The sequence below is a fragment of the Ambystoma mexicanum genome, chromosome 5q (genome assembly GCF_040938575.1).
Source record: "Ambystoma mexicanum isolate Mex_15411 chromosome 5q, UKY_AmexF1_1, whole genome shotgun sequence".
Taxonomy (NCBI): domain Eukaryota; kingdom Metazoa; phylum Chordata; class Amphibia; order Caudata; family Ambystomatidae; genus Ambystoma; species Ambystoma mexicanum.
Window position 1 is genome coordinate 24,189,798 of NC_090933.1, and position 20,648 is coordinate 24,210,445.

At 43.7% G+C, this 20,648-nt stretch overlaps 1 protein-coding gene across 1 annotated transcript in view; it reads left to right on the forward strand.

Annotated features, from left to right (window-relative positions):
* Nucleotides 1-20,648, forward strand: part of SLC6A3 (solute carrier family 6 member 3) — a 639,528-nt gene that overhangs the window by 444,534 nt on the left and 174,346 nt on the right. Inside the window, exon 8 of the mRNA XM_069620436.1 lies at nt 10,559-10,683. Coding sequence (XP_069476537.1) covers nt 10,559-10,683 — 125 coding nt within the window. The remainder of the gene's footprint in view (nt 1-10,558; nt 10,684-20,648) is intronic.

Sequence of the window (20,648 nt, forward strand, 5' to 3'; positions counted from 1 at the left end):
TGGTGTTGTTGCCTAGAGATAGAAAAGACCAGTATATCCTCAAGGTACACTATCACTGAGTAAAACAATAGTTCTGAAAATAGCCGGTCCATGAATCGTTGGAAAACTGTCATAGCATTCACCAGCCAAGGGGCATGACCCAATATTCAAAGTGGCCGTAAGGTGTTCGAAAGGCAGTTTTCCATTCATCTCTGGTTTTGATTCGTAGAAGGTAATAAGCCCCACGGATATCCAGTTTTGTGAAAACAACCGCTCCCTGAACTGCTTCCATGATGACCTTGATCAGCGGCATGGGGTACCTGTCCCAGATTTGAGGCCCTGATAGTCTATTTATGGCCTTAATTCAGTTGTGTCCTTCTTGGGTATAAAGAAAAAAGAGGCTCCTACTGGTGACTTCGAAGGTCTTATTAAACCGTTAAGCAGATTCAAATCCAGGTATTCCCTACGAGCTTTCTTTTCAGGGATCAAAAGGGAGTACATGCGGCCAAATGGAATCAAAGTGTCTGGTAGAAGGTCTAATGAACAATCTTCAGGCCTATTGAGAGGTAAGTCTCTTGGTATCTCATCTTGAAAGACATCAGAGAACTCCTGTAATTGACGGTGAATGCAGTATATACCAGAAATTGCAGATTGGAAGGTCGGTTCTGCCAGGGCTGATACCTCCTGAACATCTTACAGAGAGCTCTTTAGACAATAATCGGAATGCAGTTTTAAGATGTTCCTTGTCCATTCGATACTGGAATTATGGAGTCTCAACCATGGGATACCTAAAATGATAGGGAAGGATGCAGCTCATATTATATTGAAACATAATGGGCCTCATTACACGGTAGGCTGTAACCATGGTGCTATTAGCGCCATGGTTGCCGCCGGTACCGTACTGAGTCCGCCATGGTAAATGGCGGAATTACCACCACATTCCAAGGTGTGTGGGGGCAGTAATTCCCCATTCACCATGGCACTTTCCCATTCCCATTGAGCCCCCATAGGGCTCAATAGGAATGGGGAAGGCGGCAATTACGGTACCACAAATTGTGGTACCGTAATTGCCTCCAAGGTTCCTTTGCGGGCCCGTTTCTTAACAGCTGGTAAAACAAGCCGTTGAGGTCGGGTCCCGCAAAGGGACCTCGTAGTAAGGCGGTAAGGGTTTACCGGTACCGGTACCCTTACCGGTAACGGTAAACCTTTACCGCATTCCGTGTAATGAGGCCCAATGTCTCTTTATGGTCTCCAATGGTCATGATGAGTGAGGGAGAGGTGTGGGTGTTTAATCCGGAGCTGAGGGGTTGTCTGTTGACTCCTTCAACAGCTTAGTTTTCCTGTCGCTGTTGCATGGGCATTTCCTCCTTCTTAGCCCACACTATGTCTAACAAATTGCCTGCGGCAGCGCTGTCCACCAAGGCCCAGGATTCAATATTTTGTGTTCCCACCTGTAGGCTGGTTTTGACCATCATGAGTCGGTTATCTGTTTGAACAGTGAAGGTAGAGGCAAGAAGAGAAGGACTTGATTCTTGACCTAGGTGCCTGGTCCCTTCTAGGCCCGGGGTTTGTCATTTCCCGACCAACTGTGTGGTACTTCTGGACAATCCCATAGTATAGATGGGTGTGTGATTCACAGTACATACATAGACACTTTTCTTGTCACTGCCTTTTTTCCGCCGGAGGAAGTGGCACACTAGCTGCACCTACCTGCATAGGTACTTACCTGGAGGAGGAGACATCATGTGTTGAAGACGGAAGAGTGGTACCAGGAGTGGGGTTCAAAATATTCCTAAACCTTCTTCTTTTAGACCTTCTCTCCATCAACCGATAATTGATCTGCAAGTTTTAGGAGATTAGTTCAGACAAGGTAGTAGATCTACTGACCCAAGCCAGTTTGTCCTTAATATATTCATGTAAGCCTAGTCTAAATATGGTATACTGTGCCGATTCCGGCCATCCTGCTTCAGCTGCAGTGCGCTTGAAGGATGAGACATAAGTCATCAAGTCGGTCGAACCTTGTTGAATGTCCAACAAGGCTTCTCAGGCGGTATATGTGACCTCTGGTCTCTCGGCGGTCTGTCTTAATAAGGCAAGAAAAGCGCCATAATCCTGTTACACTGGTAAAGAGTGGGGTGGACAGTCATGTTGGAGATCATAAATCCCACACAAGAGTGATAAGACACATAAGTAGAGGATCTAAAAGTAAAATAGAACACTCAGGCGTCAACAAATTCCTTCAGTCTTTTGGGGGATCCATCATACTTGCCTGAGGCCAGTCCCATGGAATGCAGCTCCATGGCATGGACTTCCCGAGTGGTAACAAACTGCTAAAGCATGGCATTTTCAGTCTTTATGGTCTGTACTTCCATAAAAAGTTCTTCAACCTGTTTGGAAGAAGCCATGTTGGTCCTCTGGCATTGCATACTGTCAAAACTCCCTTCCTCCTCACGTGAGTCTTCGATCGATGAAGAAGATGAGGGAACTTGCTGGGATATCCTTTGGTTCTGTTTCTTCTTTGAGGTTCTTCTCTCCTTGTGGAGATATGGTCTGCTATGGAAGGAAGCCACTATGTCAGACCAGCAGGACTCGAGACAAAGGAAACTCTCCCTGGAACAGCCAGTAAGGGGAAAAAGCTACAAGGCTAAAAAAAAACCTGTGAAATGGAGCGATGATAGTAGATGTTAACAGGCTCAAATGTCCAATATCAAAGAGGAGAGTTTTACATAGAAGAGAGCAAATATGACACTGATAAGGTATGACAATGGCCCATCTGAAAGAAGGAGAGTAAGAGGAGGAACTCTGAGTGAAGGGAGAGCAAGTTAGATAAACCATGCAGAAGGCAAGAAGCTTCCAAAGCAAAGGTACGGGAATGTGAAACTAAAGCAAACCCCTAGAGAGCACACAGCAGAGATGAACGACAGGTCTGCAAGCAGTGCTTGGAAAGCAGGAAGAGAGGCAAGGAATAAAGAAAGCAGAGCACAAAGCTCTAGGGGGGAAAAACTCACAGCGGCTTTCCCAAAGAGAAACGGGTTGCAATGCAATGAGTGCCGGCAGTGGGAATGGTATATGCCAGCAGTGGTGGCCATGTTGAAAAAGACTATACCGCTAGTCGACGTTCAGCAATGAACGTGATGGCACTGCAATGGTGGCAGAGCTTCCACTTGTTCCAAAGATGCCAAGAAGGAAGCACTGTGACACATATAACCGTGATCTCCCTTCCAAGGATGACTGCCGTGCAGGGGCAATTCAGCTTCATGACTGTAAGGGCATCCATAACATTCTGCAATCAAGGTCACAAATCTAGCCCCCCTTGAGAAGGATCACCACTCACCCTTGCTAGTCACCAGAACAGATGCAACAGTCTGTACATCATGCCATCTAACTCACAGACCAGAGATGCACTGTGGCACACCAGAAGATCAGCTGACCCCCCTGCACTTTCCACACATCCATCCATCCGGGGGAACAACCCCTCCACACCATACATCTCTCTCCACCCCAACCCTCCCACACTGTCCTTCCCTCCCTTACACCCAGCAGACCTGCTACCACCTCAGCCTTCTCGTCCTTGAGTACAGTTTGGTCATCCCTCGCCAACTCCCTGTCTTCAGCAGAACCACTAACCCTCACACACACACACGCCACAGGCACCCAAGAACCCCCCTCAAACACAGAATATGCAACATCCAGACCATCTCACATCTGCACACCTCACCCTATCTCCCCCAGAATCCTACCTGCACCTCTCACTTACACCATTACGACATCCCCATCTCTCCCAACCCAGAGAAGTCTCTCTTCAACAAATCCTTCAATCCCCTTGGCACTAACCCTCATCACCGTTCCCCTGGAAATCAGCAACCCAGCAGCATTCCCAACCTCACACCCCTCCACTCATTCCAACTCCACTCTTCAACTCCTACTCTCATAGACCCTAGTCACCACCATGGACCCTCACCCCACGCAACCAACACCTCACCTTAAGCTCCTTCGCACACCCTCCCTACTCTGCCTCCTACCACACCAGGCATTCCCCTAAGGAACTTCACATCACAAACACTCCACAGATCCAAAGAATTCTCAGAGCCTCCACCCACCATCAAAGCAGCAGAGACAATCATCTTTCTGTGAACAAATACTCCCCTTCTCCCCCATCCACCAACCATAACTTCACCCTAATTACACCCCACTCCGCCTTCCCCATGCTCCCCCTATACACTCCACACCCCCTCTACACTCCATCACCCTGTGAAGCTACCAATAAGGAATCCTCTCCCATCCCCAACCATCCCTCCAGGCCCTCGTCTGCTTGCCTCTGCAGGAACCAACAACCCCACCGTTCCTTCCTACTATCATGCATGCTCATCAACAACAGATCTGTCGCCAAAAACAGACACAACATATACAACCTCATCTCTTTGGAAAGCCCAGACATCCTGTACATCACAGAAACTGGTTCTCTGACACCTTTCGACCCATCACACACAAAGCATGCCCTTCACACTTAACTTACTCGTAACAGAACTAGCAGATCAAACGGGATCACCATCCTCCATAAATCTCACCTATCCACCTCACATGCAACACAGACTGTGAATACCTCTTAGTGAAATTTCTCATCAACCCCTCGCTTACCCACAGCTTCTTATTCATCTACAGACCTCCCGGCTACAGCAGACATTTGGATATCACCCTAAGTGAGTCCCTATCAGCCACCCCGGTCTCCTCCACTCATGACTAACACTGGACCATCCACCGGCACCCTGCTATGGAACAAGGCCAAAGTAACCCCACACCTGGCTGACTCCCTGCTCTCTTCCCTTCGTAATCTACCTGTCAAGGGAGTTCTTCCCTCTATCAGTTACTTTGGCCTATCGCTCTCCAACACCTTCCTACCTCTCATCTCCTCAAGATCAACCTCCCATAGACAAGGCCCTTCACCCCTCTCAACAAACCTCTAAAAATACTCAACAACTCCCTTGAACTCAAATGGCAGGCCAAACCATCCCCCTACAACAGAACAGCCTACCCCCATCAGACCCATGTCTACAAAGCCAAAATCCGGAAGGTCAAAAAATACTTTTACGGGAACAGAATCTCTAATGCCCTTAACAGTATCAAAGAACTCCACAAGATCCTCATAGTATTCATGAACCCCCTGCAATTCCCCCCATCGCACACCTCCCAAACACTCTGTGATGCCCTCTCAGACCATTTCTACAACATGGCGCTAGAAAGATCCAATACAAAAAACAGTGTCCCATGTTAATAAAAGAACCTGCATCATTGGTGCGAAAGTAGCAGTGCTCCCACCCCAACCATCTCCACCCCCGCATGACCCATCCAGCCCTCCCCTTCCCTCCCTAACTTCCCCTCTTTCTCCCACATTTCTAGACCCAAATTCCTTAAGCTACTTGCTAGCAGCTGGCTGTCCATATCCCCGAGAGACGCTTGGGCTCTGGCCCTCCTTAAAGGAATCTTTACCTCAATCTGTGCAGACGACATTGCAAGATCCACCCTTAACTCCACCCTAACCTCTGGCATATTCCCAGCAGAATTCAATACATTACAAATCAAACCCCTCCCCAAAAAACTCTTAGCTGACCCCCTCCTTCCAGGCAACTACAGTCCCATTTCCCCAAAAAACATGTTCTTAGCCAAACTCACTGACTGAACGGCCTGTTCCCAGTTCTGTCTTTTCACTGAATCCAATCACCTTCGCGACCGCGGCCACTCCGGCTTCAGAACCCATTGTGGAACAGAATAATCCCTAGTCTTGATCTGGGTTGACTTGAAAAAAACCTGAGCAACCTTTGACACCATGGACCACAGTATCCTCGTTGACAGATTTCACTCTCTCGGCATAAGGGGCATAGCACTAAGGTGGATTTCTTAGTTCCTGCTAATATATACCAAATTACCCACCTCCCCCGCTTCACCTCTGCCGTCTGCCCTGTCACCATAGGAGTCCCACAAGGTGCTTTTCTATCACCTCTTCTCTTCAACCTCTACATGAGCCCTACCCTGACCTAACAACCTACCTTATAGGCATCAAACCCTGGATGATGGCCAACCACCTCCTCTGCAATCCTTGAAAAACAGAAATTATGCTCTTCAGGAAGACAGCTCTCTTCCCTCAACCCACCCCTTGGCCATTTTACCTAGCCCCCCACCCCTGTATCCAGTACAGTAGAAAACCTGGGGTGTACCATGACCACTGACTTGACACTCTCACACCACATTAAATTGCTACCTACACCACCAAATTTTCAGATGCATCTTCCCTTACCTCTCCTACCATCACAGCGTCAATTTTGTCCATTGTCCTCTCTCACCTAGACTACGCCAACTCCCTCTACCTGGGTACCCCTGCTTATCAACTCAGAAAGCTCCAAAGGGTCCATAATTCCGCAGCTGGGCTCCTCCATGCCTTCGGCCCAAGCGAACACATCTCTTCCGCCCAGGGGTGTTGCTAGGTCTGGAAAAGATCCGGGACTACGCTAATTTTGGGACTGTCGGGCCTGGGGGCTAGCTAGCCTTTTTGGTTGTAACCCCTGAGCTTCTATCCAGGGCTACAACCAAAAGTCCCAGGGCTATAGCCCCCTCAGCCCCCCCCTTGCAATCCCAGTCCCACCCACTGTCTCCTCCAATGGCTCCCGAACGGATGGGGAGTTGCTTTCAAACCCATGTGCATCACTCACTCTGCCCTCCACAAGATAGGCCCAGAATACCTTCACCTGAAAATCACCTGCTACCAACTCAACAGAAACCTGCGTTCAGGCACAGCACTCCTCCTTGTGATTCCTCTCTTCAAATCGACGAGAAAAGGGGTCTTCCTTCTCTGTCCAAGCCCCCATTATCTGGAACTCAATTCCCCTTAGCATTTGACACATAGAGGTTCACTTGAGGGCCCTCAAGACATGGCTATTCCCTCCAGCATCCTGACAAACCCTGCCTTCTCGAGTTAGTCAACCTCTTTCAGGTAGTCTGGGGCAGAAAAGAACTTCCATGTAATCACTGAATGATGATAAGAATAATCAGATCATCTCCAGCAGACCACAGGAAAAAATCCCTGCCACATCCACGAAACCAAGAAGCCAGCCAGAGCATATGGGTATGTATCACAACCCATGATTAAGGAAGATAGCCAAGGGCAAGGCCACCTACCCACACACATCTGTAACCATACATCATTTTCAATGACACATCACACAACTTCTCTGCCATTAGAATTCAGCTATCCCCATGACAAAAATTCAGTCAAGCTGGACAAAAAATGAGTCTGCTACTCTCGCATACCCTCGTGTCAACTTCCAAGCACCCATTCACTTATCAGCTCGATATGGGTAGCTAGAAGGGATCTGATCACCCCTACCCAACTTGGCATTGTCTAAAATGCGCACACGCATTATAGTCTCCTCTGATGAATGTTCCCACACCTTGGACTTCGGTACCCTGAAGGCATTCACCTACAGCGCTTTACCGCCATACCAATGGGATAAAGGCACTATACAAATGACAATTTACATTACATTACATATAAGAATACCAAAACAAAAAAATATAATTTATGAATTAGAAATGTCTCCAAATCTGAGATATTTAGACAGACCTGTTTAACTTAATGCTCATTGCGCAATGTTTTCATTGCTGTATATTTAGTTGTTTACGTCGAAGCACAATCCCCTAACGTTAATAAACTAGTGAAATTCATTGCTACAAAGTGTATACTACAGGTAAGCCCTTTTAATAGACGTTTAAGTCCAGAATGAGCCCTAAAACTTCCCAAAGTAGGAGACAGGCAATCATAAATGTCCAGAGATGGTCCTGTGTTTAAATAATGACTCAAAAACGACTTCTCTTTGAGGAGTTTCAGAGGTATTCTTCAACAGGCTGAGGGTATTTTTATTCTCCTTGAATGCCTCCTGTCACTAACCCTGCACTCCCTGTGGTGACACTGGTGCTTTTACATCTCCACTTGCCTCTTTAATGTTTGTTTAAATGAGCTGATCAATCTGTCAAAGCAGACTGCCTCCGCAACTGCGTTCACCTGCACCCTCCAATCCTCTGGATTTTGATTATTTTACAGGAATGTTGGTAAAAGGAATGGGAATCTGGCAAGTTCCAACATTCCTGTGCCTCTTAACACCCTGCATAGAAAATGGTATTTGATCACTGCTCTATTGCGGGCCCAAAGACTGTTACCGCCTGGTCTAAACCGGAGAACCAGTGATTACTGCTAAATTAGTTTGTTTTGTATAAAATACTTTCTGACAATCTGTATTCTTATAAATAACCAGTAATAACCTGTGTTTATAAGTCTGAAAGACCAACATAGCTAAACTTAAAGATACCTCTCGACTCGTATGGCGCCTATTCCAAAAAGCCTCACCATGAATAAAACAATCTATCAAATGAAATCTTCCATAATGTCGATGATTATTGCAATTAGCCTCATGGTTCTACAGCCAAGGCTGCTGAGAGCAATGGGTTTGCATGAAATATTGCTGCTCAAGCATGCGACCCGTTGTTTCAGGTAGAAAAGGAAATACCTAAGATGGCTGCCATGAAAACGGAGTGCAGGGCTCAGTGCGGCGCCCCTGCTCCATGTCATGACAGAACAGTAAGGATGGTGAGGTGATGTGGGGGTTGGGGGCTGAGCAGAGATAGATATGGGCGAGGAAAGCAGCAGCAGAGGGAGGGAGAGAAGATGTTGGGTGTGTGCGAGCAGCGGAGAACCTGTTCATAGTGTGAGCTTCGAACATGGGATTCAGTCTGCATTTTGAGCAACTTGATTGGCTGCCACATCAACCGAGGGTGCTAATTGTACATATAGTAGTGCTGAGAATACTGGATCTTGTATGTGTTTGTATCATAGAACACGTGATATGTTAATGAGATATTTTGACAATTTAATTATCAGAGGTATCTCAGGAAATAATTCTGCAAATCTTCAGAGAATTGAAAAATCTAAAGCAGAGTCACAAAGATTATCAAATGACTCTACAACCTCGTAGGCCTTTTCTACAATATGGCTCAGAGGATCTACACAAATATCAAATAGTACTCAACTTGGGATCTATGCCAGTCACCCAATCAAACCTACTAACATTTAATTATTAACCTCCTAAACATTTGATCAATTTCAAAATGTGGTGGCCCTCAGCAAATCATCTGCCCCCCCCCCTGATCTGTGCCCAGCTTTTTAATACCCTTTGCTCACAGGCAGTAGGGGCCCATGCCATTTAAAATATCCTAGACATATCCCTTCCAATGTCCTTGGCCCCTCTGGCTCTCAAAAGTGTTATTATCATTCCTCTATTGAAGAGGCCACAGAATGGCTTTTGGGAAATGGAAAAATATACTGCAGTCTTTAATTACCCCTAAATGGTGAAACTAATGGAGCACATATTTGTAAGCTATTTTCTGTTACATGCTAACCCGGATGGGTTTTGCCACTCGGAGGGTACTGAATTAGTTGTAGTGTCTCTGCTGGATGACCTGCTAGCCCAGGAAGAAGCAGCCTCACCAAAGACCTGATATTGCTAAGTTTAGCAGCAGCCTTTGACACCAGTAGTCAAGACATTCTAGGGACGAGTATGGAGTAGATTGGCTTTCGGAATGAGGAGGGTGAGCAGGCCCTCTCTAATCATACATTTACTTGTCCATCAAAACAAGTAAATGTAGGGTTCCCAAGGGCTTGACCCTGCCCATACATTTATTCAATGTTAATGTGATCCCCTCAATGATATTTCTGGAAATAGTATTTTTTTATAACTGTGAATATGCTACTCCTCTTGTGATGAGCCAAATATAGTCTCCCTCCTACTTCCAACAGACGTTTTTATCGCTAGCAACAAGCTTCAAAAACCAAAACTATGTTTGATGCAGCATCAATTGACACAGAACTGCAGTTACCAGAGATCTGGCCTCAAGAATTGGGCCCTTGCACTAACCGAATCTGGGAAGTCAGAAATCTGGGTGTAATAATTGACCCCAAGACCTGGACACAATGAACAAAGGCAACTTCACACGTTGCACACTTTCTGCCCTTCCCTCACTAAGTACAAGCAGTGATGACACTGGTAATGTTTAAGGTTGATTATGCCAACAGTTTGTACTTGGGGATCCGTTATATCTTTTGAACATACGGCAAAGCCTTCGGGATACAGTGCATCCTCTGAATGTTTTTATTTGCATTACATTTTGAGAGTTTGACTGATTGTATCTGAACACAGGCAAGTGGGAGTAAAACCCACAGTGTACTTAGCATACTATACAGCTACTACATTTCCCATGCTTTGCTTGCATCCTTTGTACTTCAAATTCTGAAATTAGGCATCACAACTTACCCGAGCCCATTTGCTGAGAAGCATTATTAGTGGGTGAAGAAGGACAGCAACAGTGAGGAAAAATGTAAAATGGGCAGTTAATATCATCTTAAACACTAATACAAAATGTTTTCTGGTAATTGTGCAACAGATCACCTAATTGTGTATATTGTTGTCTGCAAATAGAAGTATAATGAAAGCACACTGCTAATCCTGTTTTCTTTTATACTTGTTTGTTTTCCTAGGGATGCAATAATCACCACGTCTGTTAACTCCCTCACCAGTTTTTTCTCTGGGTTTGTCATCTTCTCCTTCCTTGGCTACATGTCACAGAAGCATAAAGTACCTATTAGTGAAGTTGCAAAAGATGGTAGGTACATTGAATCACCACACGCACATGCAAAGCACAGCACAACAGCCACAGCTGTGCATGGTTTATCCTGTGGGCATTATTGTTTTATAAATGTAACGCCATTGGTTATCGAATGTGAACAATGTCATGCAAGAACTAATGCAGCTTTGTATTAGATTTGAAACTGTGCCTAAGAAAGTATGGATACGTACAGTAGAATTCAATTCTCTACCATCAATGGGATGCCAATAATGTTGGATTATCAGGAATGCTGTTTAACCAAATGGAATGTCAATTGGCCAAGTCAGATAACAGAAAAAGGCCTGAAAATAAATCTTCTTGACCTTTTACTCTGTTACCCAGTTTCAAAAATGTATTATCCAGCATTTTCTTGACCTGGCCATTACTATTAGACAACACTTCAGGTAATGTGCTGGTGTTTTTGCACCATTTTTCTTCTTAACACAATATTTATCTAGCAATATCTCAATTCTAGTGGAAGTTGCTGCAAAGCGAGCAATTAAATAATGAATCCTAACCATGACGATCCAAAAATAACTGGAAAGCAAAGACAATTGTTTGGCAGTTTGGTGCACAAGACTTATCACTATTAATAATTGTGAACTTCGTCTTTTAATAATGGTTAATTTAAAGCTATTGTTTCAGCGATTTAGATCCAACCATTGGAGGGGGCTGTAAAAGGGAAATCAAGATGGCTCTCCTTTACAAGGGAATGCCAAACACACTGGGTTGACTGACCGACACACAGCCTACCAGCTGATTTCTTAAAGTGAAGTTAGTGTTTGGATCTAAATTGCTAAAACAATTTCTTTAAATTAACCATGTTTGTAAGTGTCACAAATGTTTTTCATTTGTTGTTCTTCTTTTCTTTTTTTCTTTTTCAAAGAATCATTTTCCAGCATAATACCAAAAATTCACCAGGGGACTTACATGTCCTCATATAATTATGACATTATAGTAAAAAATACTTAGTTTCAAAGACATTTTGCGTATTTTTTACTTATAATTAAAGGAGATATTCACTTGGAGCTTAATGAAATTTAGTGAATGAGATCTCAATATCTGTATGTAACTTTTCCTGGCATCCGCAAAAAAAGTAATTATATGCAGATGTCCTATAAGATATGTTAGTAACATCTTTTCAAATAGTCTAGAAATTACGTATTTGCATATACTCTATTGGTCAAAATTCTATTTCAACCATAACTAATTGGCCTTGATAATTAATACAGCTATCACAATTCATGCACATTGCATCCAGTCAAATTTAATGGTCTCTTTTTCTGTTGATATATTTTCTTTATCCATATGGTTTTGGTGTACTTATATTTCATTTATTATGATCAATTTTTGTTCAATGTTATTCAAGTGCATGGCCCTAAAAAAGCATACACCTCACGCTCTGTATAGTATAATTGAGTAGTGTGAAACACTTGTAAGCCATAGTCTTGATTGTATTTAATAGCAACACAGCCTTGTTCATGTACTATTGAGTGTATGAGGGTAGTTTGACTCTTCTGGAAAACACACTTGTAAGAGGCGTATATAACCTATCCCCTGGAGTTAGTCGATTCTACTCATGTTATTGTCAACTTAACATTTGGGAATTATAAATCAAAATCTGTATCTGTCTCATTAAAATTGTTTAAAATAATGTAATTCACAAGTGTTAATTTATAGATTCACTTGAAATGTGTATATTGCTTATATGTCATGATTTGTAGGATTACTGATTGACAAAGTATTGATATATTGGAATACTTACTATCTGTACCACATGCATCCTTATAGGTTTGTGTAATACAGATTATTATATTTTGAAGATTGGAAAGATGTTAACAATATACATTAAAGATTGATGGATTAAATCTACCCATCCACAGAATGCAGGGTTTTTCTCCATTTTGTAAGGCAACTGACATGCACAAATTACAGAAATGATTCTGCAAATCAGAGCCTAAGTGAGATTACGTAAAAGGTGGATACATTTTTATTTAAGGAAAATAATGTTATTTATGGTGCAAACGGTGAGGAAATCTTAAGAATTGTGAAAAACTCAAGCATTGAAAATGTAGATATGAGGTGAAGTGCGGCGAGGGCAGTCAGCATCTGGAGGCTACCCTGCGTGCATTGCTTTTTGGAGTTCCTTACCATGATTCCTGTGAAGCTGAATTGTCTATTTGCATATTGAGAAAGGAGTGCTTTAAGAGACAGAACCTGCGTGAAGCACTCATGAAGTGTGGCAAATGCAGACGGCATCTGGAGGCTGAACTGCTTGAATAGCTTTTTGGAGTTCCTTACCATGATTGCTGTGAAGCTAAATTACCTATTTCTATATTGGGAAAGGAGTGCTTTAAGAGCCAGTAACTGCGCAAAGTGTGCATGAAGTGCGGCAAGTGTAGTCAGCATTTGTAGGCTGCCCTATGTTCATTGCTTTTCGAAAGTTCCTTATTGTGATTCCTGTGAAGCTGAATTCCCTATTTTCATATTGGGAAACCCGGTGTTCCGGAAAGTCAGGCGCTAGTAAATTGTAATTCCCCATTCACATGGGAATGGGGACTATGGAAGCACTGTCACCGTTATTAATGGTGCAGGTCCTTCCGTGACGGTCTGCCTACCATGGCCGCTGTGTCCAGCAGCATCTGACTTGTCAGGCATAGCGGCTCCGGCAGGCGGACTCGTAGTTTGCCAGTCCGAAAACAACGGTGCGGGTAAGCTTACCAGCATCATTGTTTCCGGACTGGCAAGCATGTAATGAGGCCCAATATCATGGAGGTGACAATTTTCCTTTTTTTTTGCTTTATTCAATTTATAACGCGCAGCCATGAGGGCTCGGGACATGACGGACAGGAAACATAAAACATAAAAGGGGAAAGATGGAGAAAGGGAAGGAAGGAGGTCTGTGCATTGGAATGTAAAAGTACCCGATAAGCCTAAATGAGTACTAGAATGATCACTTAGCAGAAGAGATGGGTCTTGAGGGTCTTCTTAAAGGAGGTGACCGAAGGATGGAAGCAAGTTCTAGAGTTTGGGAGCTGCAATATGAAAAGACCCATTCTCCACCTTCTTAAGTTTGCAGCGTGGTAGAGATAACAAATTCTGGTTGCTGGACCTAAGTAGCCTAGAGTTAGGTTTGTCAAGGATTTGATCCAGCACGTATTTGGGCATTTTGCCCTGCCTGCATTTAAAGACAATTGTGAGAATTCTGAATCTAACTCGGGCTTCAATCGGCAGCCAGTGTAAGGAGGGTTGGGCGGCTGAGACGTGGTCACGACATACTAGACCCGTGATGAATCAAACTGCTCCGTTCTGGACTACTTGAAGTCTATTAAGATCGGTTTTTCCCAATCCAGCCAGGAGGCTGACAAAGTAATCGATATTCGCCCCAACTATGGCTCTTGCAATGGTCTCAGCATTTGCCTGCGTGATAAAAGGTCTTAAGTGGGTCAGGGGATTTTTACGTAGTAAGTGGAGGCAGAGATAACACTACTAACGTGGACTCTCATGTTGAGGGATTGATCCAGAACGACACCTAATATTTTTAATTTGGGTTGAGGAGGAATGTCAACTAAACCTAGCCTAAATGATTTAAACATGGGATCCAAACTGGCAAGATAGTTTGTGGTGCCCACGGTCATAAGATCGGTTTTGCTTTTATTTAACGCAAAGTTGTTGCCCATCATCCAGTTTTCAATAAGAGAAAAAATTCTGTTTATTTCTGATTCATCCTGGGAATGAACACCCGATAGTTTAACTAAGACCTGGGTATCATTGGCGTAGTGAGAAAATTAAATACCTTCTTCCTCAGGCATCTTAAAAAAAGGAACTGTATAGATGTTTTAGAGGCAAGGGGAGGTACTAGCACCCTGCTGAACCCCAAAGAGAAATGGGATTGAATCCACCTCAGACTGCCCAATGCAGACTCTGCTTTGTCTATTGGCCGAAAAGGAATTAATCCAAGACGCAGCGGAAGGGGAAAAATGAGCCACCTCGACCATTCTGGCTACCAAAATGGGGTGATCAACCAAATCAAATGCCGTGGACAGATCCATGGACACAAGAAGAGTAGCAAGACCTTTATCCATATTAGCAAGTATCCGAGACTCGAGGTCTAAGAGGGAGGTCTCAGTACCATATCCCTGCCTAAAACCTGACTGATAGATGTTTAAGATGTGATGCTGATTCAGATGAAAGGCTATTTTCGAATAAGCTACTCGATCAAGTATTTTCAAAAGAAATTGCTTGTTAGTGATTGGACGATTGTTAAGTGGATTGTCAGGTGCAAGACCAGGCTTCTTAAGAATGGGGTTGATCCAAGCAGTTTTAGGTTTGTCGGGGATGCAGCCATCTTGTAGGGAGGTGTTAACAAAGTTACAAATAGCTTTTAGTAATAGAGGAGGGCAGGATTTTATGATTAGAGAGGAGCAAGGATCCCCATTACACTTAGTGGGCTTAAGTTTTTCAATGGTAGATTTTAATTCAGCCTCTGAGATTGAATGAAAATTAAATTCAGTAATTGAGGGATTTTTAATGAATGGTTTACTGTACGCAAATTCCAGATTAGCAGTCTGTTTCTGTACAATATCGTCTCTAATGCCAAGAGGTTTATTGTGCCTGCCATTCTGGATTTGTAGACACCAAGAATTATTTGGCGATGGAAATTATCCCTGAGGTTCGGGAGTAGATTTAGTATCTTTTAGGATCCTGAACAATTCTTTAGTGTCAGATTTAGCATTGAGAATCTGATTATTATGGTAAGTTTTTTTTTTGCGGCTGTGAGCTCCGATCTATAGGCCTTGACACATAATTTATATGCGGCTAAAGTGAGGGTATTCAGATTGGCTTTCTGTTGGTGAAAAAGCTTTGCAGTAGCTGATTTGGACTTTTGTAAGTCCTTGGTAAACCATGAATTGCTTCTGTTAGGGCCAAGCGATTTTTTGGACTTGGCAGGGGCTAGGGACTGGGAGATGGAGGCTAAGTTGGACGTGAGGGTGGACGCATGTCCAGAAAAGTAGTGTGATCTGAGACATTCATTTCAGGGTCGAGGAGAGGTCCAATTTTGTCCTCAGTAATATGTTTGAAGTTGCGCGTAATAATGAAGTTGGGCTTATGTAGTTTGTGCTTAACTGGGAAAGGTACACTTATGGAGAAGTGAAGAAATGAATGGTCCGACCAAGGGCAGGGATTGATTTGGATGTCATGGCACGTAGTGTTAACCGAGAAAACCCAATCCAATATATGGCCTGATTGGTGAGTAGGCTCATTAATTTGTTGTCCAAAACCTAAATCAGAGAGGGTTTCCTCCAATTCAGCTGCCAATATGGCAGAACATGTGGGGTTTTGCTTGCATTACACAAAATGTGCACACCACCTTATTTATGGAGATAACCTGTACATTTCTAGGGGTCTGTGCACCAGTGCAAGTGATGCGCTGGCCAGCACACCTGAATATATTCGAATTGGGAGCATGTTTCCGATCCGATAATAATGTATGATTGGCTGCCAACTGGGAGCACATGTCACAGTGATGGGCCCCTAAAGACAATTTTGACACTTGTCTGCATTATCACTTCTGATACAGTAGCAGTTCAATCTGTTAGTGAAACCATTTTTATCTATCCTCCAAACAAGGATGAATATTGATTAAAAGAAGATGAGAACAACATGAAATGTAGAATTTCTGAAACACTGCATGTGTTATTTCTGCATATCTACACATCTTACTGCTGGTAGGGTGGTAAACCCCTATTAGTGCAGAGACACCTGGATTAATGCATGTGGTAAACGTAAATTGGGCCACAAATTCAGCATTCTCATAATCCGACCCTAAGTTGCTGCTCTGGAAATAGGTATGCCTGCTCGCATGAGGCAAAGGAAGCTCCAAATATTCCTTGAAAGTGATCAAGAGTGATGGATTCAGATTAACATCGAAAAAGAAAAAATATGTCAATGGACTGTGCAAAGCCAGAGACAAAGACATTTAGGAAGCTCTGGGTAACTCGGCATGCCATGATACCATGATTGCATGCTAAAATCGCACATGTGATTAATGTGGCAGGGTCAGAGGTGCAACCCTGCCATGGGGGGAAAAGGACCCCTTTCAGCCTTGGGTAGGCATCATATTAGGACACCAGCAGAGCCAGACATACCCTAGAGGCAGTGTGGAGGAGTTGAGGAGAACCCCTGCCCCTGGTACTCCGGTATACGTGGAGCCATTTCTCTATATTGGTACCTCTTTCCCTGAGCCCTGACTGGATGCCCATCAGCCTCTCTAGTGGCCAGGTCTCGTTCTCTCCTCATTCTGGTGTTTCCCGAGACACCACAACTACCAGAATGCATCAGATACCACAGGCCCTTGGGATGAATAATGGTTCCTGAGAATGAGCACCATGCAGAGGGAATCTACAAGTATAACAGTGCACTAGGTGCCAACGGACAAGTCAACCACATAGAAATGTACCAGGCTTCTCTATTAAGGAGCCAAATGGTAGATCAAACACCGACTACAGACTGCTAGGGCATGCCGCAGAGGTGGATAGGAGCTGCAGTGGTGAAGCAGGAACTCGCAGAGAATAACAAAGCCATAGGGGAAACCCTGGAACACCACTAAACCCTGCCTGAATAGTGAGTTATATGGTAAAGGAGGGCACCAGAAAACAAACAACCAAAGTGAATGAGTGGCTGGCTAGAGGAAATCGAGGCTAAAGAGGGGTCAGGGTAAATGCCCTTATGAACACTTCCATGGAAGGCCTGGCCCAGAATAGAAGGATGTGGGAGGAGCTAGGATTAGAGAAGTTATAGATTGGCCCTGGAAAGCAGCTGAATGGCCAATAGCAGCAAAGATAAGCCTTCAGACAGGAAGGTGTGGGATATAAAAGGCCAGCAAAGTCAGTTGGTAGTGAGAGGTGTGTGGGTGATGTCAGATGATCTGGTGAAAGACCAACTGACAAAAGGGAAGGGTGTAATAAAAGGTGGAGGAAGTGTAGGATATTTTTTATGAGTATTTGGAGAAAGTGAAGGTAAGGTTTTGGGACTGAGAGGATGGTATCAATTTGATTGTGATTGAGTGAGTGTGTGAGGGAAAACAATTACGGAGGGAGAGCATGAACAGAGTTGAGAGTAGAGTGAGAGAGATAAAGATAGATAGATAAAGAGAGTGAGAGAGAGAGAGAGTGAGAGAGAGAGAGAGAGAGAGAGAGAGAGAGAGAGAGGTTCTGGAGGTGGGTAGTGGCAGGAGTAAGAGGCAAGTGAGAGGCAGAAGAGTGGAGGAGAATAGAAACATGGATAGTGTGAGGAGGAGTGACATCTGCATGAGAGCGGATAGAGAGGAGGGTGGAGATAGAGGAAAGTATATTTTTTTTAAGATGTAGCCAATCAGAGGAAATGCATGGCAGGACAATCATGCTACCCGGTTTGGACACCTTATAAGTCCCTGAGGGAGGTAGAAACATAAGGCAACAGTCTTCATTCCTTCCATAGGACTTGGAGTCGATAGACTGTAAGGGTTCCCTGACTATAGTTATCCTGTATGGTATCGAGACCTTTTGGGTGAGCGGGGGTAGAAGCCCCCAATATAGAATGAGGGAGAGGATACACGGACCTCCCCTAGACTTGGTGTCCCAACTGTCTCTTTTTGTATGCATTTTTAAAATAAAATCTGAAACTTATTGGACTTTTCTTGTGACTCCTTGAGAACCTTGTGGCACTAGGCTAACCAAAGATTATGGACATTAAGCAAGTTTAAAGAATCAACTAGAATCAACTACAATAGTAAAAAAAGTCTTAGAAGACACACTGCAGCATCGCTTGTGTGACATATCTGCGCCACAAATCTCCATTTTACATTGGTCACATCAGCACAAAGGTGCTCCACCCATGTTATGCATGCACGCAGATGCAACTGTGGCACAATAGTACAATCAAATCAGGCACATATATATGGTGATTTTGCTTCACAGTACAAAGGTGCTAATAGTTCTAGGGTTATTGGCATCTGATTAGGACAAAATGTGCAATACATATGTCAAAGCTCATAGGTGCAGTATACCAGATCCCGACCAACAAATACTGGTGGGTCAGCCTCAATGGTGGATGCTGAGATATGGAAATGTATTGCAACTATGGGTATCAGCAGAACTATTGAGCATTTTGAGTCTAATGAATGTGACAAATGACTTGATGATGCTGATATTTAGAAACTTTTGCAGAATATTATACCAAACCATATAGACAAAACTAGATATGGCACAAGGGAATGTACAGGCAACTTATTTGAAGCTTTTATGAAAAGAGGTCTTCATGAAGAAAATATGGGACCAGCAGGAAACGTTTTTGAAGGAGAGGGTCCTTGAAGAGACAACTCAACAGATTCACCCAGGCAAACCCCTAGGCTGCGCACTGAGAGCATTTAGCAGAGTCTCTCAGAATATGTTGGACCTGTGTCAAATAAGCAAAGATAAGGGACTGCAGGCACCCAACCCAAGGCAGGCCATATGGTGGTGATCCAGAAGGAAGGTAAACCAATTGAGATGTGGGCTTCATACCACCCGATATCTCTTGCAAATGAAGCAAAATAACCTCTAAACACTCTGGTGAACAAACCAGCTGGAATCACAGATCAAGCAGAGTTTGGCTGACCTTTTAGGAATGGCAGATTCAATCTCCAGAGACTGTACAATGCTGTGGCAAGGATTGAGCACATCCATGGGGTCCCTAATGATTATGACATTGAATTTTGAGTAGGGCTGTGTGAGGTTGCAAGGTTAACGTTTTAAGCATGCCGATGCATAACACAAACCATTTTTAGTGACTTAAATAAAACCAAAGATCTTTCATTTGAAGGGGACATATGTCTGTCCAGAGTAGTATGAAACCAATGCAAACTGTGCAGCAGTTGGTAGGCCATACACTGCCACCCTTAAAGGTTATTAGCAAGAAAGAACATTAAAAGAAAATCCAGCACAACACTTAACTTTAGAGGGTTAAATGGATATGTTTCTGAAATGTTTATTTCCAGCTGATATTTCCCACCTTCATATGGCATATCACACTTGCACAAGCGAGACTCTGATTCATCTTTATTTTTGGGACATAATAGGCTACTAAATGCTCCATGTAATCTAGACAAAAAACAAGACTTTCCTCTGGTGTGGTGAAAGGAAGTTAACACATCCTGGCTGACTGCACACTTGCTGGAAATCTGGACCCGGCTTGCTCAATCATCAGATGTCCTTTCAGTGAAAGGGCTAAGGAGCAATCTCTGAGAATAAGCAAGTATCCACTGTGGGGAACTGGACTGTATCGAGAAATCGAAAGTTTGGGGGAAGTATTGTGGTGTTAAATCATCAAGAGAATAGCCAAATGCTCAAAAGAACAAAATAAAAACATTGACAACTGTTTACTTCTAACTATAAGATATTGAGACAGCATCCGACAACTAGAACCATGGATGTCATTCAGAAAGGCACAGTAACTCATCATGACATTGGACAGAGAGATATAGGTTGTCATGACACCCTAAATAATTTCCAAAAGTTCATCCTTCGCAAAGGATGAACATTGGAAATTCAGGTCATAACTTATTACCATCCTGGGATTAGCAATGATGTGAGAGGAGTCTGCAACATCAGATTTACTTCCCAAGCATACACATTTTTGGAATTCCTACTAGGTGTGTAGAAAATATATTCCCTATCCATCAATGTCATTTTGAGAAAGCTCCATCCTACACTTCTGGAGCAAGGCCCTCCACATGTATTCTCCATGGCAGGTATGAAAGTCACTTTCAGACAGTCTTTAAGAGTATTTTCTACACAGTTGCAGAACGCAACATCTAGCGTGGATTACAAGCTCATGCCCCAAAAGAAGTACATGCAAAGGTTTCAGAGGCCGTCATGATATTCTGGTAGACCTGTGATCTTTGCTTACCCCGGAGACAGCAGGTCCTTGAGTCAATTAGTGGC